Raw genomic sequence first — 22,589 nt, 5'->3', positions numbered from 1 at the left:
CGCCACCTCTGAGCTTACCCGAAGCCTCAGTCCAGTCTGCCCTAAATAATGACCTATCTACAAGACATATAGCGGAATCTGGGACCAAACTGTTTAACCAAGTCTCAGTAAAGATTATGATGGAGCAGTTCCTTAAATTTGCTTGCTAGATCCACTTGTATATCATCCAGTTACTGGGAAGAGACTGAACATTTGCTAAAAATAAACTGGGTAAAGGGGGATTTAGGGGGCAGAGCTGCAGTTTGATTTTAACTCCAGCCCTCTTCCCCCGCTTCTGCCACCTTTCCCTCAAATGGATGACGCTTCCAACTATAAGCACTTGCCATACTAGGTCACCAACTGTGACCCCCGTACCATGATCTGTGCTCATTTCTACCACTGTTGTGGCTGTAATTCCACCAGCACCAGGAGCTAGCCACTGCCATGTCTGCTTAGCAGCCTGCTCCTGAAATCCCGGGACAGGTGCAGCACCTCACCTCCTGGGGCAGCGACAGTGTCAGCCATCCCTGTAGCCCCTGCTCAGAGTCCCGTGTGTACTTCCGCCCCAACTTCCAGGCCTCTAGGGGAGGTGTCAGCCATCCCAGCAGCCCCCACTCGGAGTCCCGAGCGCACTTCCTCCCCGACTTCCAGGCCTCTAGGGGCAGGGGCAGCCGTCCCGGCAGTCCCCGCTCCAGGTCCCGAGCGCACTTCCACTACACCTCCAGCACCATACCACCCTCCCTAATATAATCTATGATGTCTAACGGTGAGGTTCTGTACATAATGGCTGCAGTTGGGGATAACACAACTTGCTCTATCTTTGAGGGTACACTGAGAAACAGGTGTATGTAACTAGAACCCTCCCCAAAAAATATCTGTTGGAAAAAAATCTAAATAAATCGACTGTAACTGTATGATAAACCACAGGTGCTAATAGATTCTTGCTGATGCTGTGAGGAGGTATGAGCAGGGTTCAAAGTGAGCCGGTATAGGGTAGTATGCCATACCGCCACTTCATTCCGTGTTCTGATTGGCAGTCATCACTGGGACCAAATATGGTATCCCAGAGCCAAAGTTGTAGCGGCAGCATTATTTGAAGATGTGTCCCACTGATCAGCACTGGCTTAACGAAGGATCAGGTCCAGCGCCAGAGTGGATGCAGCAGCAGTTTATACTTGTCGCCGGCTGTGAACCAATTGCGGACCGTCAGCCAATCAAAAAGAGAAGTCAGCAATGGCCTTTTAAATTCGGCACTGGACGCTAGCCAATCACGGCTTGTGGTCCAGCAATCAGAAGCAGTTGCGCGGCTGCTTCTGATTGGCTGCCGGTACTCGCCTTTGATTGGTTCATGGCCTGCACAAAGTTTAAACTGTCGCTGCATCTGCCCTCATACCTTGGCGCTGGGGATTGGATACTCGGTCCAAGTGTCGATCAAAGATGTGTGTGTGTTCCTGCTGGGTGCCGTTCCACCACAGAGAGCCCACTCCCTGCCAGAAGATGGGGAGAAGCACCTGGTCTCAGCCAGTGCTGATCAAAGAAATGCCCCTGCTTGGTGCCGAGCCATCCGTGGAGAGCCCACTGCCAGCCGGAGGGATGGGGAAGAGATGCAGCCAGTCTCTGTCAGTGCAGATGGACTGAGAGGTACTGGGGTGAGGTAATGTGAGCACTATGAGGTGTTAGGTTGAAAGAGGGAAGCAGGTAGTGTCAGGTGCAGGGGGTGTTAAAGGGAAGTAGGCAGTGAGAGAAGCAGGGGGGTGGGAGAGGGAAGTAGGCAGTGAGAGGTGAAGGGGGTGGGAGAGGAAAGCAGGCAGTGAGAGGTGAAGGGGATTGAAAAGGAAGCAGAGGCTAATTCCCATTATCAAAATACCTAAAGTTTGGGGGTTCAACTGAAATTGCCACTTAGAGCAATGGGTATGAGTGTATGACGGTGCCGTGAGAATGTCAGCTAGATAGACTATGCATTGGCTTCCTTACTGACAGAGTAATGGCTGCTTCCATCACTGTGACAATGTGTATGGGGCATCTGATCAGATAATTATAATAGCCTATTAGTATAGGAGCTCCATCCAGTAGCAGCATAGTTGGTGTCTGTGATGGGGGTGCATTGGTACAGAATGGTAAATCTCCGTGATGTCTACTTTACAAAGTATATACTTAAGGAAAAGGGAAAAAGGAAAGATCGTCGCACTGACCATAAGTAAAGTAAAACACAAATATATTAATTATTGAAGCAAACCGCATAGATGGATGGTATTGTGCGATATAGAAAATCTGTGCTCATATGTATGCTGAACCCTGTTTTCTGTCCCTCTAATAACTGCTGACTACCTCAGGATTAGTAATTCTCTCATTATGGGCCCAATGCTTAATTACTAAGACCCATAAAAGCAGAAACGAACACCTGAGAAAAATCACTGTTATCCTGTTGTTTCTAAGGGCAACCCGTTATTTATGGTCACTCACTCCTCATAGATGGACTTATTTCCGGGTGAGGAGTAGCAGAATCAGGAATTAATGGCTTCTATACCCTGACCATCCTTGCACTTCATTTTCTTTATATATAGAATAAATAATTTAGAAAATGTATTGAAGTCTAATGATCTTTATTTATGATGTTGGAATTTATAATATTTACTGTGTAATATTTCGCCATTACCAAAAGGCAAGGGGAATTCTCTTTGTACGCATCTGTATTGTTTGTCTATGAATATGTATAAACAAATCTTTTTGGGATAGCATTGAGCATACCCCATACCATCAGATACAATAATAGTGATATATTTAAGCATGTACATTGATAAGGAATGGTGATTATAATCATTACTGTCTCCAACCTAAATTTTTCTTGTCATTTTTTTATTTTAATATTGTACATTAAAAGTTAACCTTTAAAACCCATTTATTACATAATTGAGTGCTCACAAAACAGAGTTCTTCTCTATCCCTCTCTTTTTGATACTTTACAAAGTAACTATGTATTTGGGAGAGCAGTAGAATGTACTGTAACCCTCCATATTGTATCTTTAGGGGTGTAAAACCTGGTTAGAGTTTCTTCCCTGCTGAGCCATCTGGTTTCTGTATTGTATGATACCAATGTCACAGAGAGTGTGGTCTGCACTCTGTCTCCCTTATCCTATGGGCACTAGGACCTGAAGCCGCTACCTCCAACCTGCCAAGTGCACTACTGTGCATGCTCAATTCTCTGCGCATCATTCTCCTCTCAGCATATAGGACGTGACCGAGTGCTCACCATATAGAGGCCCCACGGAGACTCCAAATACCACTGTCACCTCTGTATAATACCTACATCCCACTGCCCCCACTGTATGTGTGTGAACATAGGCGCACTACAGGTACTAGCATAACCATTACCTGCTCCTAGTTGTAACTGGTTATCACTGTATCCTGTACCTGCTGAGTATTGCATTACCCCTGCATTATTCTGTACCTGCTTCTACCGGTTTATAAACAATTTCCTAGCTTAAGTCTATCTGCTGTGTACTGACCTCCATCGCACATCGCTGCCACCTTCCACCATCGTAGTATCTGCCAATAGTCACATAGATGACTGTATGAATTGTCACCCAGGCATCATTGATATGGGAACTGTATTACTGGCAGATAGAGGCCATGCTGGATAGTATTTAATATCCACTTGTCTAAGGTAATCTGCCATCATCAGTGTGATGGAATGAGATGTGTGATATGACGTAACTCATGTTACTGTTGTCCAATTTTGGATTGGCTGTCTCTATGCTCAGTGGACATAGCTTGATTCCCTGTTCTGTGGGGTCATGTGAAGCTGACAAGTTCAGGGAGAAGCCCAATGAGGAATAGACTCCAATCTTCAAAAAGTCAGGTATGAGCAGGTGATGGCTGCTGTAATGTGATGGGGCCGCCCCCTGTAAGACTTGGGATGACCCTTTATGCAGAGAGTGAGGTATGAGCAGGTGATGGCTGCTGTAATGTGATGGGGCCTCCCCCTGTAAGTCTTGGGATGACCCTTTATGCAGAGTGAGGTATGAGCAGGTGATGGCTGCTGTAATGTGATGGGGCTGCCCCCTGTAAGTCTTGGGATGACCCTTTATGCAGAGAGTGAGGTATGAGCAGGTGATGGCTGCTGTAATGTGATGGGGCCGCCCCCTGTAAGTCTTGGGATGACCCTTTATGTAGAGAGTGAGGTCTGAGCAGGTGATGGCTGCTGTAATGTTACGGGGCCGCCACCTGTAAGTCTTGGGATGACCCTTTATGTAGAGAGTGAGGTATGAGTAGGTGATGGCTGCTGTAATGTGATGGGGCCACCACCTGTAAGTCTTGGGATGACCCTTTATGTAGAGAGTGAGGTATGAGCAAGTGATAACTGCTGTAATGTGACGGGGCTGCCACCTGTAAGTCTTGGGATGACCCTTTATGTAGAGAGTGAGGTATGAGCAGGTGATGGCTGCTGTAATGTTACGGGGCCGCCACCTGTAAGTCTTGGGATGACCCTTTATGTAGAGAGTGAGGTATGAGTAGGTGATGGCTGCTGTAATGTGATGGGGCCACCACCTGTAAGTCTTGGGATGACCCTTTATGTAGAGAGTGAGGTATGAGCAAGTGATAACTGCTGTTATGTGACGGGGCTGCCACCTGTAAGTCTTGGGATGACCCTTTATGTAGATAGTGAGGTATGAGCAGGTGATGGCTGCTGTAATGTGACAGGGCCACCCCCTGTAAGTCTTGGGACAACCCTTTATGCAGAGTGAGGTATGAGCAGGTGATGGCTGCTGTAATGTTATGGGGCCACCACCTGTAAGTCTTGGGATGACCCTTTATGTAGAGAGTGAGGTATGAGCAGGTGATGGCTGCTGTAATGTGATGGGGCCGCCCCCTGTCAGTCTTGGGACAACCCTTTATGCAGAGTGAGGTATGAGCAGGTGATGGCTGCTGTAATGTGACGGGGCCACCCCCTGTAAGTCTTGGGATGACCCTTTATGCAGAGTGAGGTATGAGCAGGTGATGGCTGCTGTAATGTTACGGGGCCGCCACCTGTAAGTCTTGGGATGACCCTTTATGTAGAGAGTGAGGTATGAGCAGGTGATGGCTGCTGTAATGTGATGGGGCCGCCCCCTGTAAGTATTGGGATGACCCTTTATGCAGAGAGTGAGGTATGAGCAGGTGATGGCTGCTGTAATGTGACGGGGCCACCCCCTGTAAGTCTTGGGATGACCCTTTATGCAGAGTGAGGTATGAGCAGGTGATGGCTGCTGTAATGTTACAGGGCCGCCACCTGTAAGTCTTGGGATGACCCTTTATGTAGAGAGTGAGGTATGAGCAGGTGATGGCTGCTGTAATGTGATGGGGCCGCCCCCTGTAAGTATTGGGATGACCCTTTATGCAGAGAGTGAGGTATGAGCAGGTGATGGCTGCTGTAATGTGACAGGGCCACCCCCTGTAAGTCTTGGGACAACCCTTTATGCAGAGTAAGGTATGAGCAGGTGATGGCTGCTGTAATGTGATGGGGCCGCCCCCTGTAAGTATTGGGATGACCCTTTATTCAGAGAGTGAGGTCTGAGCAGGTGATGGCTGCTGTAATGTGACGGGTCCACCCCCTGTAAGTATTGGGATGACCCTTTATGCAGAGTGATATATGAGCAGGTGATGGCTGCTGTAATGTGATGGGGCCGCCCCCTGTAAGTCTTAGGATGACCCTTTATGCAGAGAGTGAGGTATGAGCAGGTGATGGCTGCTGTAATGTGATGGGGCCACCACCTGTAAGTCTCCGGATGACCCTTTATGCAGAGAGTGAGGTATGAGCAGGTTATGGCTACTGTAATGTGATTGGGGCCGCCCCCTGTAAGTCTTGGGATGATTTATGCAGAAAGTGATCCATTCATACTGTACATGGGTAGAAATATTGTGTGTCCATCACAGCCTCCATTGTGTCCTCCATCATCCAGCCCTGAGATCAGCCTCAGTGATACAGTAGCCAGGGCCAGCTACCTGTATGCATGTTACTGATAAATGATATTACTCCCCTGCCTTCCAGCAGAGGCTTGCTGCATGTGGCTACCTGCTGGTGCTAGGGGGCAATCTCCTGAAGAACTAATGTGTGTATGACAGTGATGTTAGAATTGTCCACTTATAATACAAAATAAATTCTGAGTGACAGTGATGTATAATATGTAACTTTTCCAGCTCCAACTCACCTCTCAAATCAAGACTCCAAAAATGGGCGGAATTCAATTCTTTATAGCCGCTATTGCGCCCGACGGAGCTATTCTATTCTTGCTCCTGTCAGGTGCGATCAGCTGCCAAGCGCTACATTTCAGCTCGCAGCCCCTGGGGGATGAGAGCTGAAATGTGCGAAAAGTGACATGTTTGGGCGCCCTAACATCACTTTTCGCGATCGCGCCCAGCACTTTGGTCAGGTTTAGCTGCTTTACGCGGCTAAACCTGACCTCTATGGGCGCGATCAGCGCGAACATCTTGGACAATTGTATAGCGGCCCGCAATCTCCTGTCACTTTAGATGGGAGATGCGGGCTGCGAATACAATTGAATTCCGCCCAATGTGTCATCACACATTAAATGTTTCTCCCAGACATCCCAATTTTTGAAACAGGAAAATAGAGTCCATCTCGTGCATTACCGTTTTATTGTCAAAAGCACAAAAATCATACTAATAGCACAAAAAATATTCAATACACAATTACAGCATATAATTAGTCTTTGAATCTCAGTCTACTAGATTTAGGTTGTTGTGAGTGCAGAAAACACATAAACCAGCACCGCTACATCCCGGGACTTCAGTTATACTATGCTGCCTCTCCCAGCCAGCTTGTTGTGAAAGAGAACCACCCTCACCTGCCAACGCGTTTCAACCAGCATTGGGAAGGCCTTGAATGAAGACCATAATGGTTGAAATGTGCGAGCAGGTGAGGATGGTTTTCTTACACAAATATTCAGGCATCATGGTGGTCATTGGGGGATTCCATATTTGCTATTCATGTCCTTGCACATCTGCTTTTCTGCAGTAATACAGCCTGGAAGGTACAAAATAGGTTCCAAACACAGCATAGGCTGAGGATTGACCTGCACCACCTCTAAGCATGTGCAATAGTCTAGTCCTCTTACCGGTGGGAAAATAGACCCTGCAACACCCACTAACCCAGGATGGTTCCTGTAATTACACACATGCTCCATCCTTTACCCCCTTCTCTGCGGAACCTATTCTGACACTATTTGGGGTGATTACATTTCAATGTCAGTATTTATGCAGTAACAGAAGATAAATGTCTATGGATGGTGTTACCCATATACATGGTACCGGCTGTGTGACACTAGTAATGCCATTAACGAATACAGAGGGCTCACACGCCAGCCCTTACCTAGATGTTACCATGTGTATCTGGGAGGTGACCACATCTTACCTTCATATTAATGGGGTAAGCAGAGTATTTCATAGAGTAGGAACTCTGGACGATTGGCTGACCATGGTGTCATTTGCTAGATAATACAGAGTAACAGTGGTGATGACAATAATTGTCTCTGCTTTGTATTATTTATACAGTGCCCACACAATACCTTGGTTTGTTTTTTTAAATCATTAGTTTCCTTATTTCTCCTAAAAAGAACAAAGATAATCTCCCCAAAAAGGCATTTTTTTAAATTAAATTACAAGAAAGTGAATGTTTTTATTTTGTTTTTCTAACCACCTCCAACCAATACTTTGTGGTTTGTGCATCACCATTAACCCAGCATTCCAAAGCAGCAAAAGCTGGATACTACTCATTAGTTTCCCTAATAGAATGTATTTTTTTCAAATAATAATGTATTTTATAAATAAACTGCATAAAATGTATCCCCTATATAACAACGACGTGGTCTGTTATTACTGCAGAGTGGTGCTGATATCTAATAGTATAATAATGTATTTATCTTCTCTGTGTATGACTGATATACATAACATGTATCCTCTATATAACAATGACGTGGTCTGTTATTACTGCAGAGAGTGGTGCTGATATATAATAGTATAATAATGTATTTATCTTCTCTGTGTATGACTGATATACATAATATGTATCCCCTATATAACAATGACGTGGTCTGTTATTACTGCGGAGAGTGGTGACGATATCTAATAGACTAAAGACAATACTATAGGGGAGTGGCCTGGAGTAGCTAGGAGAAGGAAGCATTTTACCAGCTCTCCTGTATATATCCTTCAATTATCCTGTTTTTCCTGGTTGTTTCTCCCCCAAACTGGATATTCCAGTGTTTTACCCTTTCTAGACTAACTGGGCTCCGAGGTGGAAGTTTGCAGGCAGTGTCTCCCAGTGTATTTCCAGGAGTTTGCAGTGGCCAGGTCCTCTCTCACTGGGGCCTGTTTCTCCTGTCTCCAGCTCCCGGGGCTGTCTCCTGTTGTTATACTTACCTGTGGACTCGATCCTGGTGCCTGACTGCGTCCTGCGGGATCCGGTATGTGTCTCCTGCCGGTTCTTATTTGTATCAGTTGAGGAGTATTGGAAGCGGACATCAGCCATCTTCTCTTCTTGGGCGGTGGCTGCAAGTCTCCCTGTGCACCAACATCTCTGCTGCTGATCTGCCCTGTTGTTCCCGGCTTCAGTGGTCATCTGAGGATTTTTCCTGGGATTTCTCCTTTATACCTGCTGGCTGCTACCTCCCAGCTGTCGATCTCCTTGTGGCTGTGTGCTGGTAAGCTCTGGTGGTGCGCTAGCCGCCATCATCTTGCCAATGATTTCCCTCCTGGCTGCTGCTCAGGTTATCCTGCCTTGCTGTGATTATTATACTGGTGGCTACGTACCTCAAAGATGGCTGGCTCTATGCTACAAATTATCCAGGCTATTAATGCCCTTACTCTGGGGCTGCTTACCAAGCTTGAGGATGTGATGATCGGGTCTGTGAGTTCTGCAGCTGCTGTTCACATGTCTCCTGCAACAGTGCAATATTTGGATGTATTCTGTCCGAGGTCCTTTATCCTTTATTTATATGGCGCCACAAAGGTTCCGCAGCGCTTTACACAGTACATAAATGAGCACACAAGAAAAACCGTTAATAGTAATATAAAACAATGCAGGACAAGGACATGGTTTATACACATAGCTGCATAACACAAGCAGCAGGACATGAGCAACCAGGTGTTAGGTGCCGTTGTGGGACGTTAGGAGTAAATTATACTATAAGTAGGGGAAGGAGAAGCACATGAGGGACGAGGGCCCTGCTCATGAGAGCTTACATTCTAAAGGGGAAGGGCAGACAGACAGGGGCGACACAGATGGGGTAGATAGTGAGGAAGCATGGAGCAGGGGGTTAGTATATGTGCTGTGGAATGTGAGGGGCAGACAGACAGGGGTGACACAGATGGGGTAGTGAGGAAGGAGCATGGAGCAGTGGGTTAGGATATGAGCTGTGGAATGTGAGGGGCAGACAGACAGGGGCGACACAGATGGGGTAGATAGTGAAGAAGGAGCATGGAGCAGGGGGTTAGGATATGAGCTGTGGAATGTGAGGGGCAGACACACAGGGGTGACACAGATGGGGTAGATAGTGAGGAAGGAGCATGGAGCAGTGGGTTAGGATATAAGCTGCGGAATGTGTGTGTATAAGATGACCTGATGTTATGTAAAAATTAAGTCCTTCATTCATCTATCTCTATGACAGAAAATAGATTGTTTATGTGTTATTTACATGAGAGATGTACAAAATAAAAGTTGTAGCACTTTAATTATTGTGTGTTACATTTTAGCATCTAAATAAATCCTGATAAAAATGCAGCTATTATGGGACTGTCCCGCCATCCTAATACAGTAGTGACTACTTTAGTCCCAGCTGCTAGGTGCTATGCCATGCTCCTGTGAGTGGGTGCATCTCACATGCTAGACCCACTCACAAATGGGTGCAGCCATACATGATGTGGTCCCACAGGATGTTGCAGTACCCGGGCCCAGAATTTCTCTTGGCAGCCCTGGAGAGGACAGACAGAACCAGGAGGGCTTAGTGGTGGGATAACAAGGCCATGGAGGGAGGTGGTTGAGAGTGGAGGGATAGGAGAAGTGGGGGGAAAGAAGCAGAGGGTTGGAAGCAGACTGATGAGAGAAAAAAGGGGGAACAGCAAGTGGAGGAGACAAAAGGGGGAGGATAGGGATGGATAAAGTAGAGGATTATGTGGACATAGAATATGGGGGTTGTGTGAAGTAAGGGTGTTCATGCTGTGAACAAGGTAATAATTGAGATGTAGACTGGAGTGGAGGCTGTGAGATATAGACTGTGTGATGTGGAGGCTGTGAGATATAGAGTCAGAGTGGATTAAAGTTGTTAAATGTTCAAAAATACATGTAAAGAACAGTGCTGCTAATGTATGAGCGCAGCTATAAAAGTGATATATAAAGGAGAGGTATGTGAGCAGTGGGTGCAGGAATTAGTTATTAAACAAATGATTAAAGTGGACAGATGTGACACAATTGGAAAAGGCAATACAAAATGAATTTATGTAGTATGAGGACAAAATGACAATGTACCCGAGCTGACCCAGTCCGAAGTGTTCTGATCAACAACGATCAATCAACAAGAGCAGCACACAGATAGGGGAGTATCTGCAGTGTCCAAGCAGCGAGTGCAGTAAGGAGTTGCCTGGATACAGCAGAAGATGGAGATTCTGGTAATTCATGTAAGTTGCTTGTTGTTGTTCAGAGAGTTTTCTGGTTTTGAGTTTCTTTTCCCTCAGTTTTCCTCCAGTTTAACTCCGGCGTAACTCCCACTTAGTTATCAAATAGGTCTGTGTTAACCTCCGATTCTGAAGCCCTCTCGGCTTATGGATGTCTCAAATTTGATGAGGTTCGTACAGAGATCCGTTCCCCACTTCCAACATACAAGTTAAAGTTCCGGGACTTAGCGTTAAAGTACTTCATGCCCCTTTTTATTTACTCTTCAATGCCAGAAAGTTTACAGAATTTATTGCTCCCATGCTCCATAGTGTGTCCTTGGGGAGATGGAGACGGGACTATTTCTATAATTTCACAAGAGGCTGAGGCCTGGACAGACTAAGATTAATAATTTGAAACCTAATATTTAGTTCTAAGGTCTTTGGATATTTTCTTTTTGTTTATTATTTATCCAGTTGTTTGAATTATTTAATTACTTTGCTTATTTGGTTTTCATATATATAAGTACAATGTTACATATTTTATATGGAAGAAACACCATCCCTTTGAAATATGGGAGAACCTATTTTAGGGTCATTAGTCTATTGCTCTCATCAGATACATGGGTTTCTGTTATCCTGTATTTCTGTGGATGGAGGGGGGGGGTTTAGGTAGTTTGTGTAGAATGGGGAAGGGAATTAGGGATCCAGGTATACCTAGGTTAAGGTTAGGTTATACAGGGTGGGGGGTTATGGGGTGGGTTGTTTTGGTCTTTTTCTTTTAATTTCTTCTATTTATGTGTGTAGTTTTGATATCCGGGCAGATCTGGGAGATTCCCCCTTTTTTCTCTTATATTTGACACTCTATAATGTTGCATATGCAATCAATATATCTAAAAGTGGTTAGTTTCTTTGTATGTGTATCTATGGATATATGAGCCCAAAAGGCGCGTTCGGGCTCTTCATATTCTTTACATATATGATGCAGACTATGATGTATATCCTGTTTTTGATATAATGTCAGTCGCTTGTGTAACATGTCTTATGCTAATATATACTGTGTATTGTGTCTGTTTATTCAGATCTGCTGTGCTATATTTGCCATTTTATATTATTGTATAATGTTTTATTTATTTTCAAAATACTATGTGACTGGAATGTTGCTACAGCCCTGTCTTGTATTAGCTCATAGAAATGCTTTTCTCTTGTGTGACATCTGATGTCTACCAAGACTTGATTTATGTTGAAAACATTTCCCACACTCAGAGCATGAAAATGGTTTCTCGCCTGTATGAGTTGTCTGATGTTTAACAAGATCTGATTTATTTATAAAACATTTCCCACACTCAGAGCATGGAAATGGCCTCTCACCAGTGTGACGTTTCTGATGTCTAACAAGATCTGATTTATATGTAAAACATTTCCCACACTCAGAACATGGAAATGGTTTCTCACCTTTGTGACGTCTCTGATGTTTAACAAGATCTAATTTATATCTAAAACATTTCCCACACTCAGAGCATGGAAATGGTTTCTCACCTATGTGAGTTTTCTGATGTTTAACAAGAGCTGATTTATATCTAAAAAATGTCCCACACTTAGAGCATGGAAATGGTTTCTCACCTGTGTGAGTTCTCTTATGTCTAACAAGATCATTTTTATATATAAAACATTTCCCACACTCAGAGCATGGAAATGGCCTTTCACCTGTGTGATGTCTCTGATGTGTAACAAGAACTGATTTATATGTAAAACATTTCCCACACACAGAACATAAAAATGGCCTCTCACCTGTGTGAGTTCTTTGATGTTCAACAAGAGCTGATTTCTGTGTAAAACATTTCCCACACTCAGAGCATGGAAATGGGTTCTCACCTGTGTGACTTCTTTGATGTATAACAAGAGCTGCTTTATATGTAAAACATTTCCCACACTGAAAACATGAAAATGGCTTCTCACCTGTGTGTGTTCTCTCATGTATAACAAGATATGATTTCTCTGTAAAACATTTCGCACACTGAGAACATGAAAATGGCTTCTCACCTGTGTGACGTCTCTTATGTCTATTAAGAGCTTTTTTATGTGGAAAATATTTCCCACATTCAGGACATGGAAATTGTTTCTCACCTGTGTGACTTCTCTGGTGTGTCACAAGAAGAGATTTACATGAAAAACATTTCCCACAGTTAGAACAGGGAGAGTTTTTATCACCGATATGAGCTGCACTATGTGTAACAAAAGCTGAGGTATCAGGTGAACAGTCCTCACGGTTAGAGGGGTTAGATGATATTGCTGTACTGTGATGTACTGGATGTATATTTAGTATAATAGGGCTGTCTCCTAGATAAACTTGAGTGATGTTATCTTCTATTTCAATATCTTTAGACAAAATGAGATCTCCCTTCAGCTTGATGCTTGTGCGTCCATCTGCTAGAAATAAAATATCACTTATTATTCACAGCTCTTTATATAGTGCACACTGTGAATATATACTCATTCACATCAGTTCTTGCCCAAATGCAGCTTACCATCTATATTCGCTATCACATGTACATACATATACAAATTATGGTTAATTTGTTTCAGATGCCAATTAGCCTACCAGTATGATTTTTGGAGCGTTGGAGTAAACACATACAAACTCCACACAGATAACGCCTTGGTTGGGAACTCAGTTCTGTGAGACAGGAATGCTGACCACTACACCAACATGTTACTATAATGAATATGTTTATTTGTTTAATTTCAACTTGTAAACTGTGACCACTGTATTATAATTACAAATGTACAACAAATATGAGTCTCTATGAACACTGGTAAAGAGAAAATATAGGGTAAGCATGTCTAATCATAAACAAATTAGCGTTCGCTTTACATTACACCAGATATATAGCTTAATTTAGTATTCATTTCGAATAGCGCTTACTGCTTAATTCACTAAGATGTCCTCCAGGTAAGCTGCGCTCCACAGTCATTACCCATAAGTCCAGGGCCTGCTGAGTGCATGAAGGATCTTTCACCTATTCCTGCAGTACCTATTATCCCGAGTAATTACACATCAATGTCTGATTTCTGTCATAATATAACAGACAAAAATATTATGAAGGTTTTCCAGCTTTATAGACCCCATCTTCTCTGTCGTATGTATATATTAGGTAATGTTACCTTTGCCCTGCAATCTACGTAGGAGGAGGATTGTGTCCTTGCACTTTAATGCTAGCTAATTGGAATATAGATATTTCATCAGCACAATGGGATATTGTTAGTCACACGTGCTCATAGTTATGTGGGCTAGCTTGCTGGGGAGGATATTGTTAGTCACATATGCTCTTAGTTATGTGGGCTAGCTTGCTGGGGAGGATATTGTTAGTCACACGTGCTCTTAGTTATGTGGGCTAGCTTGCTGGGGAGGATATTGTTAGTCACACGTGCTCTTAGTTATGTGGGCTAGCTTGCTGGGGAGGATATTGTTAGTCACATATGCTCATAGTTATGTGGCCTAGCTTGCTGGGGTGGATATTGTTAGTCACACAAGCTCATAGTTATGTGGGCTAGCTTGCTGGGGAGGATATTGGTAGTCACACATGCTCATAGTAATGGGCTAGCTTGCTGGGGAGGATATTGTTAGTCACACATCCTCATAGTTATGTGGGCCAGCTTGCTGGGGAGGATATTGTTAGTCACACATGCTCATAGTTATGTGATCTAGCTTGCTGGGGAGGATATTGTTAGTCACACATGCTCATAGTTATGTGGGCTAGCTTGCTGGGGAGGATATTGTTAGTCACACATGCTCATAGTTATGTGGGCTAGCTTGCTGGGGAGGATATTGTTAGTCACACAAGCTCATAGTTATGTGGGCTAGCTTGCTGGGGAGGATATTGTTAGTCACATATGCTCATAGTTATGTGGGCTGCTTGCTGGGGAGGATATTGTTAGTCCCATATGCTCATAGTTATGTGGGCTAGCTTGCTGGGGAGGATATTGTTAGTCACACATGCTCATAGTTATGTGTAATAGCTTGCTGGGGAGGATATTGTTAGTCCCATATGCTCATAGTTATGTGGGCTAGCTTGCTGGGGAGGATATTGTTAGTCACATATGCTCATAGTTAGGCCAGCTTGCTGGGGAGGATATTGTTAGTCACACATGCTCATAGTTATGTGGGCTAGCTTGCTGGGGAGGATATTGTTAGTCACACATGCTCATAGTTATGTGTGATAGCTTGCTGGGGAGGATATTGTTAGTCACACATGCTCATAGTTATGTGGGCTAGCTTGCTGGGGAGGATATTGTTAGTCACACATGCTCATAGTTATGTGTGGTAGCTTGCTGGGGAGGATATTGTTAGTCACACATGCTCATAGTTATGTGGGCCAGCTTGCTGGGGAGGATATTGTTAGTCACACATGCTCATAGTTATGTGGCCTAGCTTGCTGGGGAGGATATTGTTAGTCACACATGCTCATAGTTATGTGGGCCAGCTTGCTGGGGAGGATATTGTTAGTCACACATGCTCATAGTTATGTGGGCTAGCTTGCTGGGGAGGATATTGTTAGTCACACATGCTCATAGTTATGTGGGCTAGCTTGCTGGGGAGGATATTGTTAGTCACACATGCTCATAGTTATGGGTGATAGCTTGCTGGGGAGGATATTGTTAGTCACACATGCTCATAGTTATGTGGGCTAGCTTGCTGGGGAGGATATTGTTAGTCACACAAGCTCATAGTTATGTGGCCTAGCTTGCTGGGGAGGATATTGTTAGTCACACATGCTCATAGTTATGTGGGCCAGCTTGCTGGGGAGGATATTGTTAGTCACACATGCTCATAGTTATGTGGGCTAGCTTGCTGGGGAGGATATTGTTAGTCACACATGCTCATAGTTATGTGGGCTAGCTTGGTGGGGAGGATATTGTTAGTCACACATGCTCATAGTTATGTGGGCTAGCTTGCTGGGGAGGATATTGTTAGTCACACATGCTCATAGTTATGGGTGATAGCTTGCTGGGGAGGATATTGTTAGTCACACATGCTCATAGTTATGTGGGCTAGCTTGCTGGGGAGGATATTGTTAGTCACACAAGCTCATAGTTATGTGGCCTAGCTTGCTGGGGAGGATATTGTTAGTCACACATGCTCATAGTTATGTGGGCCAGCTTGCTGGGGAGGATATTGTTAGTCACACATGCTCATAGTTATGTGGGCTAGCTTGCTGGGGAGGATATTGTTAGTCACACATGCTCATAGTTATGTGGGCTAGCTTGCTGGGGAGGATATTGTTAGTCACACATGCTCATAGTTATGTGGGCTAGCTTGCTGGGGAGGATATTGTTAGTCACACATGCTCATAGTTATGGGTGATAGCTTGCTGGGGAGGATATTGTTAGTCACACATGCTCATAGTTATGTGGGCTAGCTTGCTGGGGAGGATATTGTTAGTCACATATGCTCATAGTTATGTGGGCTAGCTTGCTGGGGAGGATATTGTTAGTCACACATGCTCATAGTTATGTGTGATAGCTTGCTGGGGAGGATATTGTTAGTCACACATGCTCATAGTTATGTGGGCTAGCTTGCTGGGGAGGATATTGTTAGTCACACATGCTCATAGTTATGTGTGATAGCTTGCTGGGGAGGATATTGTTAGTCACACATGCTCATAGTTATGTGGGCTAGCTTGCTGGGGAGGATATTGTTAGTCACACATGCTCATAGTTATGTGGGCTAGCTTGCTGCGGAGGATATTGTTAGTCACACATGCTCATAGTTATGGGTGATAGCTTGCTGGGGAGGATATTGTTAGTCACACATGCTCATAGTTATGTGGGCTAGCTTGCTGGGGAGGATATTGTTAGTCACACATGCTCATAGTTATGTGGGCTAGCTTGCTGGGGAGGATATTGTTAGTCACACATGCTCATAGTTATGTGGGCTAGCTTGCTGGTGAGGATATTGTTAGTCACACATGCTCATAGTTATGTGGGCTAGCTTGCTGGGGAGGATATTGTTAGTCACACATGCTCATAGTTATGTGGGCTAGCTTGCTGGGGAGGATATTGTTAGTCACACAAGCTCATAGTTATGTGGGCTAGCTTGCTTGGGAGGATATTGTTAGTCACACATGCTCATAGTTATGTGTGATATCTTGCTGAGACCAGTAGCCGGTACTGTGACCTTGGTGCCTACAGAATAACCTGCATATTGTTATGTCATTAAGCTGAAGTCAGACAGAGAGCAGAAACAAGAGAATGATGATCCTAGGAATAATAAGAGACCAATATAAAAGTAGCCGTTATATAAACAGTAAATGAATGGCAGCTGTATGGAGATAAAATACCATAAGTCACAATGCTATATATAATAGAAAATATGATGTGAATTAGAAATAACTCCATATATGTAGTTTGTTATTACAGCAGACTGATACAAGCTTGTGTAATTTTGGCCGTGCAGGTGAGAATGAGACCCCGAGGCTGAGAACAGCTAGAAGCCGGCACTATGGAGAAACGGGATACAGTCAGCATCCCACCTTACGGGATGCCGACGGTCTAACTACAGGCGCCGGATTCCAAACAGTAGTCAGGATCCCGGCTCCAGTATACCGTCCGCCAGCACACAGTGATATGATGTGAGGGGGAGAGCAGGAGTATAATAGGGGCTTATGGCTCCTGATGTATGAGATACACCAGAGAGTGTGGGGAGGAGACTGGTCAGATCTCTGGGCTGGTAACACACAGTGACATGATGTGAGGGGGAGAGCAGGAGTATAATAGGGGCTGATGGTTCCTGATGTATGAGATACACCAGAGAGTGTGGGGAGGAGACTGGTAAGATCTCTGGGCTAGTAACACACAGTGACATGATGTGAGGGGGAGAGCAGGAGTATAATAGGGGCTGATGGCTCCTGATGTATGAGATACACCAGAGAGTGTGGGGAGACTGGTCAGATCTCTGGGCTGGTAACACACAGTGACATGATGTGAGGAGGAGAGGTGGAGTATAATAGGGGCTGATGGCTCCTGATGTATGAGATACACCAGAGAGTGTGGGGAGACTGGTCAGATCTCTGGGCTGGAAACACACAGTGACATGATGTGAGGGGGAAAGCAGGAGTATAGTAGGGTCCTGATGTATGAGATACACCAGAGAGTGTGGGGAGGAGACTGGTCAGATCTCTGGACTGGTAACACACAGTGACATGATGTGAGGGGGAGAGGAGTATAATAGGGTCCTGATGTATGAGATACACCAGAGAGTGTGGGGAGGAGACTGGTCAGATCTCTGGACTGGTAACACACAGTGACATGATGTGAGGGGGAGAGCAGGAGTATAATAGGGGCTGATGTCTCCTGATGTATGAGATACACCAGAGAGTGTGGGGAGGAGACTGGTCAGATCTCTGGGTTGGTAGCACACAGTGACATGATGTGAGGGGGAGAGCAGGAGTATAATAGGGGCTGATGGCTCCTGATGTATGCGATACACCAGAGAGTGTGGGGAGGAGACTGGTCAGATCTCTGGGCTGGTAACACACAGTGACATGATGTGAGGGGGAGAGCAGGAATATAAATGGGGCTGATGGCTCCTGATGTATGAGATACACCAGAGTGTGGGGAGGAGACTGGTCAGATCTCTGGGCTGGTAACACACAGTGATATGATGTGAGGGGGAGAGCAGAAGTATAATAGGGGCCCGATGGCTCCTGATGTATGAGATACACCAGAGTGTGGGAGGAGACTGGTCAGATCTCTGGGCTGGTAACACACAGTGACATGATGTGAGGGGGAGAGCAGGAGTATAATAGGGGCTGATGGCTCCTGATGTATGAGATACACCAGAGAGTGTGGGGAGGAGACTGGTCAGATCTCTGGGCTGGCAACACACATTAAGTGAAGAGGAGAGCAGGAGCATAATAGGGGCTGATGGCTCCTCATGTATGAGATACACCAGAGAGTGTGGGGAGGAGACTGGTCAGATCTCTGGGCTGGTAACACACAGTGATATGATGTGAGGGGGAGAGCAGGAGTATAATAGGGGCTGATGGCTCCTGATGTATGAGATACACCAGAGAGTGTGGGGAGGAGACTGGTCAGATCTCTGGGCTGGTAACACACAGTGATATGATGTGAGGGGGAGAGAAGGAGTATAATAGGAGCTGATGGCTCCTGACTCCCCCACTGGGCTGATACATTTCCCTCATTAGTCTGTACTGACAGAGGAGTGTGTAGGATAAGAGATTGCTGTAGTGACTGACCAAGGCAAATATGTGACTCTGTTTTGTACTTAGTGATCATTACTCACCTGTGCTGATATCTGTAGGGATTTCCTTCTCACACTGCTGATCCTTCATTACATACGTCTTTTCTTCTCTCTCTAAATCTTTTGCCTTATTATCAGTCTCATATGTCTCTTCTTCTCTGTCTATATCTTCTGCCTTATTATCAGTCTCATATGTCTCTTCTTCTCTGTCTATATCATTTATTGTAATATTAGTCAGATCTTCACCCTAATTAAATCATAGAAAAAACAATCACATAATATCTGATGTCATTACATGAAATGTAACAGTATAATATCAGTGCCATAGACACACAGCTCCTCTGCACATCATATAGGGCCTGATTCTGGGGGAGGGGGTAAAGCAAAAACAAGTAACTTTGCACCAAGACAAACCATGCTGCATTACAGGGGGGCAAAAACATTTAATTTTTGCATGCAGGGTAAATACTGAACAGCTTTGTTACACAGTAATTTAGATTTCAGTTTGGATAACCCCCCCCCCCCTCAAAATCTAAATCCATCTTGTGGCAGGAGGGTCACGGAGCCACAGCTGAGTAGGATGGTTTTTAGGAGCAGAGTGGGTTGGGACATACTCACCGCCTGATTACCTGGGTGTAGGATGCTTTGCAGGTCTGGTGCAGGTCTTGCAGCTTGCTGAGATATCAGCAAGGTAACAGCACCTGTGAGCATGGCTTAAAGCTTTCCTGAGAACAAGTATCAGGGCTCCTGGTGCTGAAAAAGTCGGCCAGGCGATATGCTGGGTAGGAGTGTGGTTAGCATCATGGTGCCGGGACCAGGAGGGTCCACTGATCTTATGTATATCGGCTGTGACCGAAGGTATAAACCCACTGCTGTGATTGCTGTATTATACACCTGCTGCTCTGATTGCTGTATTATACACCAGAAAATGACAGCGTCTGAGGACACGGGGGCGTTCTTCAACACCTTTGAGAGAACTATGACACGCCTAGGTTGGGTTACGGAGGAATGGGTAAGTAGATTGGCGCCATACTTAAAAGAGCAGCTCAAAGAGCTTACACTGACCTACCTGAGCAGCAAGCAGCTTCATATACCCACCTAAAGGCAGCTATACTTGCTAGGATAAGGGTGATGGGACCTGGCAATGCTTAAAGTTTCCATGACTGGGAGTTTTCCCCTTCACAGGCTCCCCAAATACAGTTAGCAGAGTTGGCCAGATTGGGTAAAGCATGTTTAAAACCCAAGGCAAATGCGGTTTAGGGGGCGAATGAGGGGAGTAAGGGCATGTTCATCGCCATTGTCCAAAGCATTCTTAACCCGTGGAATGTGCCACAGGCCAAGTGGCCAGACCAACTATCAGCATGTGCATCAGGCTTTCCTCTCCTAAGGACTTGACTCTGTCCTGAGTGGCACTACAAATTGAAGGCCATGAGGTCTGGGCCCTTGTGGATACAGGGAGCAAACTATTTATGGTGTCCAGAGAATTAGTTACAAAAGAAGCGGACCAAGTATTAACCTCCTGTGAGGGTGCTGTGTTTACATGGGGCTACTGAAGAACATTCCTGAGTACAATTGTAACAGCAGTTTTTCAAAAATCACCATACCTCCTAATATAGGGATGGATTTTCCCTTGTTATGGGTCGGGCCAATAAAGATAAGCCAGAGATCGACAATCGAAAAAAGACGCCCTTCGGACACAGTACCTTTGAATGTGCTCATGAAGTGGGAACTGAGGAGGAGACTCAGAAATATTCCGGAAGATAAGGAATTGGCTAACATATCGTCCTGTCCATTGTCCAAGGGCATAGTGAAACCAGTAATGGCCACAGAATGGCCAGGGGAACATTGTATGGACAATAACTGGTCGCCTATAGAAAAGGATGTCTTTACAGGTCTTTTCACAGGGTTAGCTAAATGATAGTAACTTGGTGAATGCTTTCCAAAATGTGGTTAAGATAAATGGCAGAATAAAGACAACACTAATGCCAGTGAGCACCACATATTTTGCATTGAAAGGTGACTTATTGTATCGGGTTGCCTATGTGCAAGGTACAAAGTTAGACCAGTTGTTGGTTCCCCTGGTACATGAACCGTTGGTACTTCAGATGGCTCACGCGGATTTGGGGAGGGCATTTGGGGGGGGCAGTAAAAACTCTTCAGTGAATACAATGTAGATTTTTTAGGCCTCGCATCTATGCAGCAGTAAAGTAATTTTTTGCAGTAATAGTCCCCTGGCCACAATTTAGAGCGCTCTTGGTACCCCTGCCGGTCATTGCAGTCCCGTTTGAATGGATTGGGATAGATCTAGTAGGTACGGTTAAGAAGTCAGCTCGAGGTCACCAATATATATTGTTGAAATTAGACTATGCTACTAGATATCCCAAAGAAATACCAAATTGAAATATTAAATCTGATGAAAGACCTTTGTTGGTTAGGGGTGGAAAGGATAATGAATTCGGTGTACTACCCACAGCTAATGGTTTGGTAGAGCGGTTCAACCACACTCTTAAACAAACGATTAAACGAGCTGTAGGTCAAGACAGTTGAGACTGGGATCTGTTGCTGCCCTATTTGATGTTTGCAGTCCGGGAAGTGCCACAATCTTCTACAGCTTTAAGCCCATTTTTATGGGAGACAGCCCCAGGGAGTTCTAGACTTGTTAAAACAGGGATGGGAACAGCCACCAGCCCAGGACCCTAACGTTGTGCAGTTTGTGTCCCAGCTGTAAAACTGTTTAGGACTAATAAATCCCTTGGTAAAAGACCTTATGGACCAAGCCCAGCAGCGACAGAAACACAACTATGATACAACTGCAGTAGTTTGGTCCTTTAAACCTGGTGACAAGGTGTTAGTCCATGTTCCCATTGAAGAAAGTAAATTGTATGCCCTTTGGCAAGGACCATATGAGGTTATTGAAGCAGTAGGACAACTCAATTACAAGGTACACCAAGAAGGTAAAAGAAAGGTAGAACAGGTTTATCACGTTATCCTGTATACAACCCTGGTGAGAGAGTATGATCTGAACCTCAGGTTTCACTATAAAACTCAATAAACTGCGTTGTACCAATTAAAGAGACGTTACAACCAAAATCAACAAGCCATAGATATGGTAAAACGGAATCAAAATGCTTTCTCCCCCATTCTGGGTAGAACCCAAATTATAAAACATTATATTGTCACCCCACTGGGGTTTGTTGTGTATCAAGGACCTTATTGAATAACTGTCGCTAAACGGGGAGCCATAAATAGGAGGTAGAGGACATGATTCGACTGGGTGTAATAGAAGAGACGAGTAGTAAGTGGAACAATCCCATGGTGTTAGTGCCCAAACCCTCGGGAGCTTTGAGATTCTGTAATCTCCTCCCCTCTCATCTATGGAGTGATGAAGCGATCGGATTACCAAAGTGATGATCCACGGCCAGCTGCTGGCTGTGCTTCTGGTAGCTGGCCCCTGCGAAGATGATCTAAGCAGGGGCCAGCTACAGATGTGTCCTCATACTGTATGAGTCATATATCAAGCCTCCTTGCGTGCTAAACAGCCCTTCTAGTCGAGCCATGCCGTGACCCGGTAGCGCCGAGCATCTTTGCGTGCGACTTTTTTGCACAGCTGTGTGAATTGTTAGCCCAAGCAGCTTCTGCTGATTACTATGATATGCGGCATGCCTATATTCTATGCGTTTGTGTCAGATGTTGGGGTGCAGAG

The 22,589-nt window shown here is 44.8% G+C and overlaps 1 protein-coding gene across 1 annotated transcript in view; it reads right to left on the bottom strand.

Moving 5' to 3' along the window:
* Window positions 1–8,073: 8,073 nt before the first annotated feature.
* LOC148477273 (uncharacterized) overlaps window positions 8,074–22,589 on the bottom strand; it is a 72,512-nt gene continuing 57,996 nt past the window's right edge. Inside the window, exons 4-5 of the mRNA XM_088456963.1 lie at window positions 18,929–19,133; window positions 8,074–13,053 (exon numbers count right to left, since the gene is read on the bottom strand). Of these exons, the coding sequence (XP_088313089.1) occupies window positions 11,810–13,053; window positions 18,929–19,133 (1,449 nt within the window). The 3' untranslated portion in view covers window positions 8,074–11,809. The remainder of the gene's footprint in view (window positions 13,054–18,928; window positions 19,134–22,589) is intronic.

This window comes from Taudactylus pleione, unplaced genomic scaffold, assembly GCF_031769625.1.
Source record: "Taudactylus pleione unplaced genomic scaffold, aTauple2 ptg000730l, whole genome shotgun sequence".
In the NCBI taxonomy this organism is placed as follows: domain Eukaryota; kingdom Metazoa; phylum Chordata; class Amphibia; order Anura; family Myobatrachidae; genus Taudactylus; species Taudactylus pleione.
This window is presented reverse-complemented; position numbering and strand designations above follow the sequence as displayed.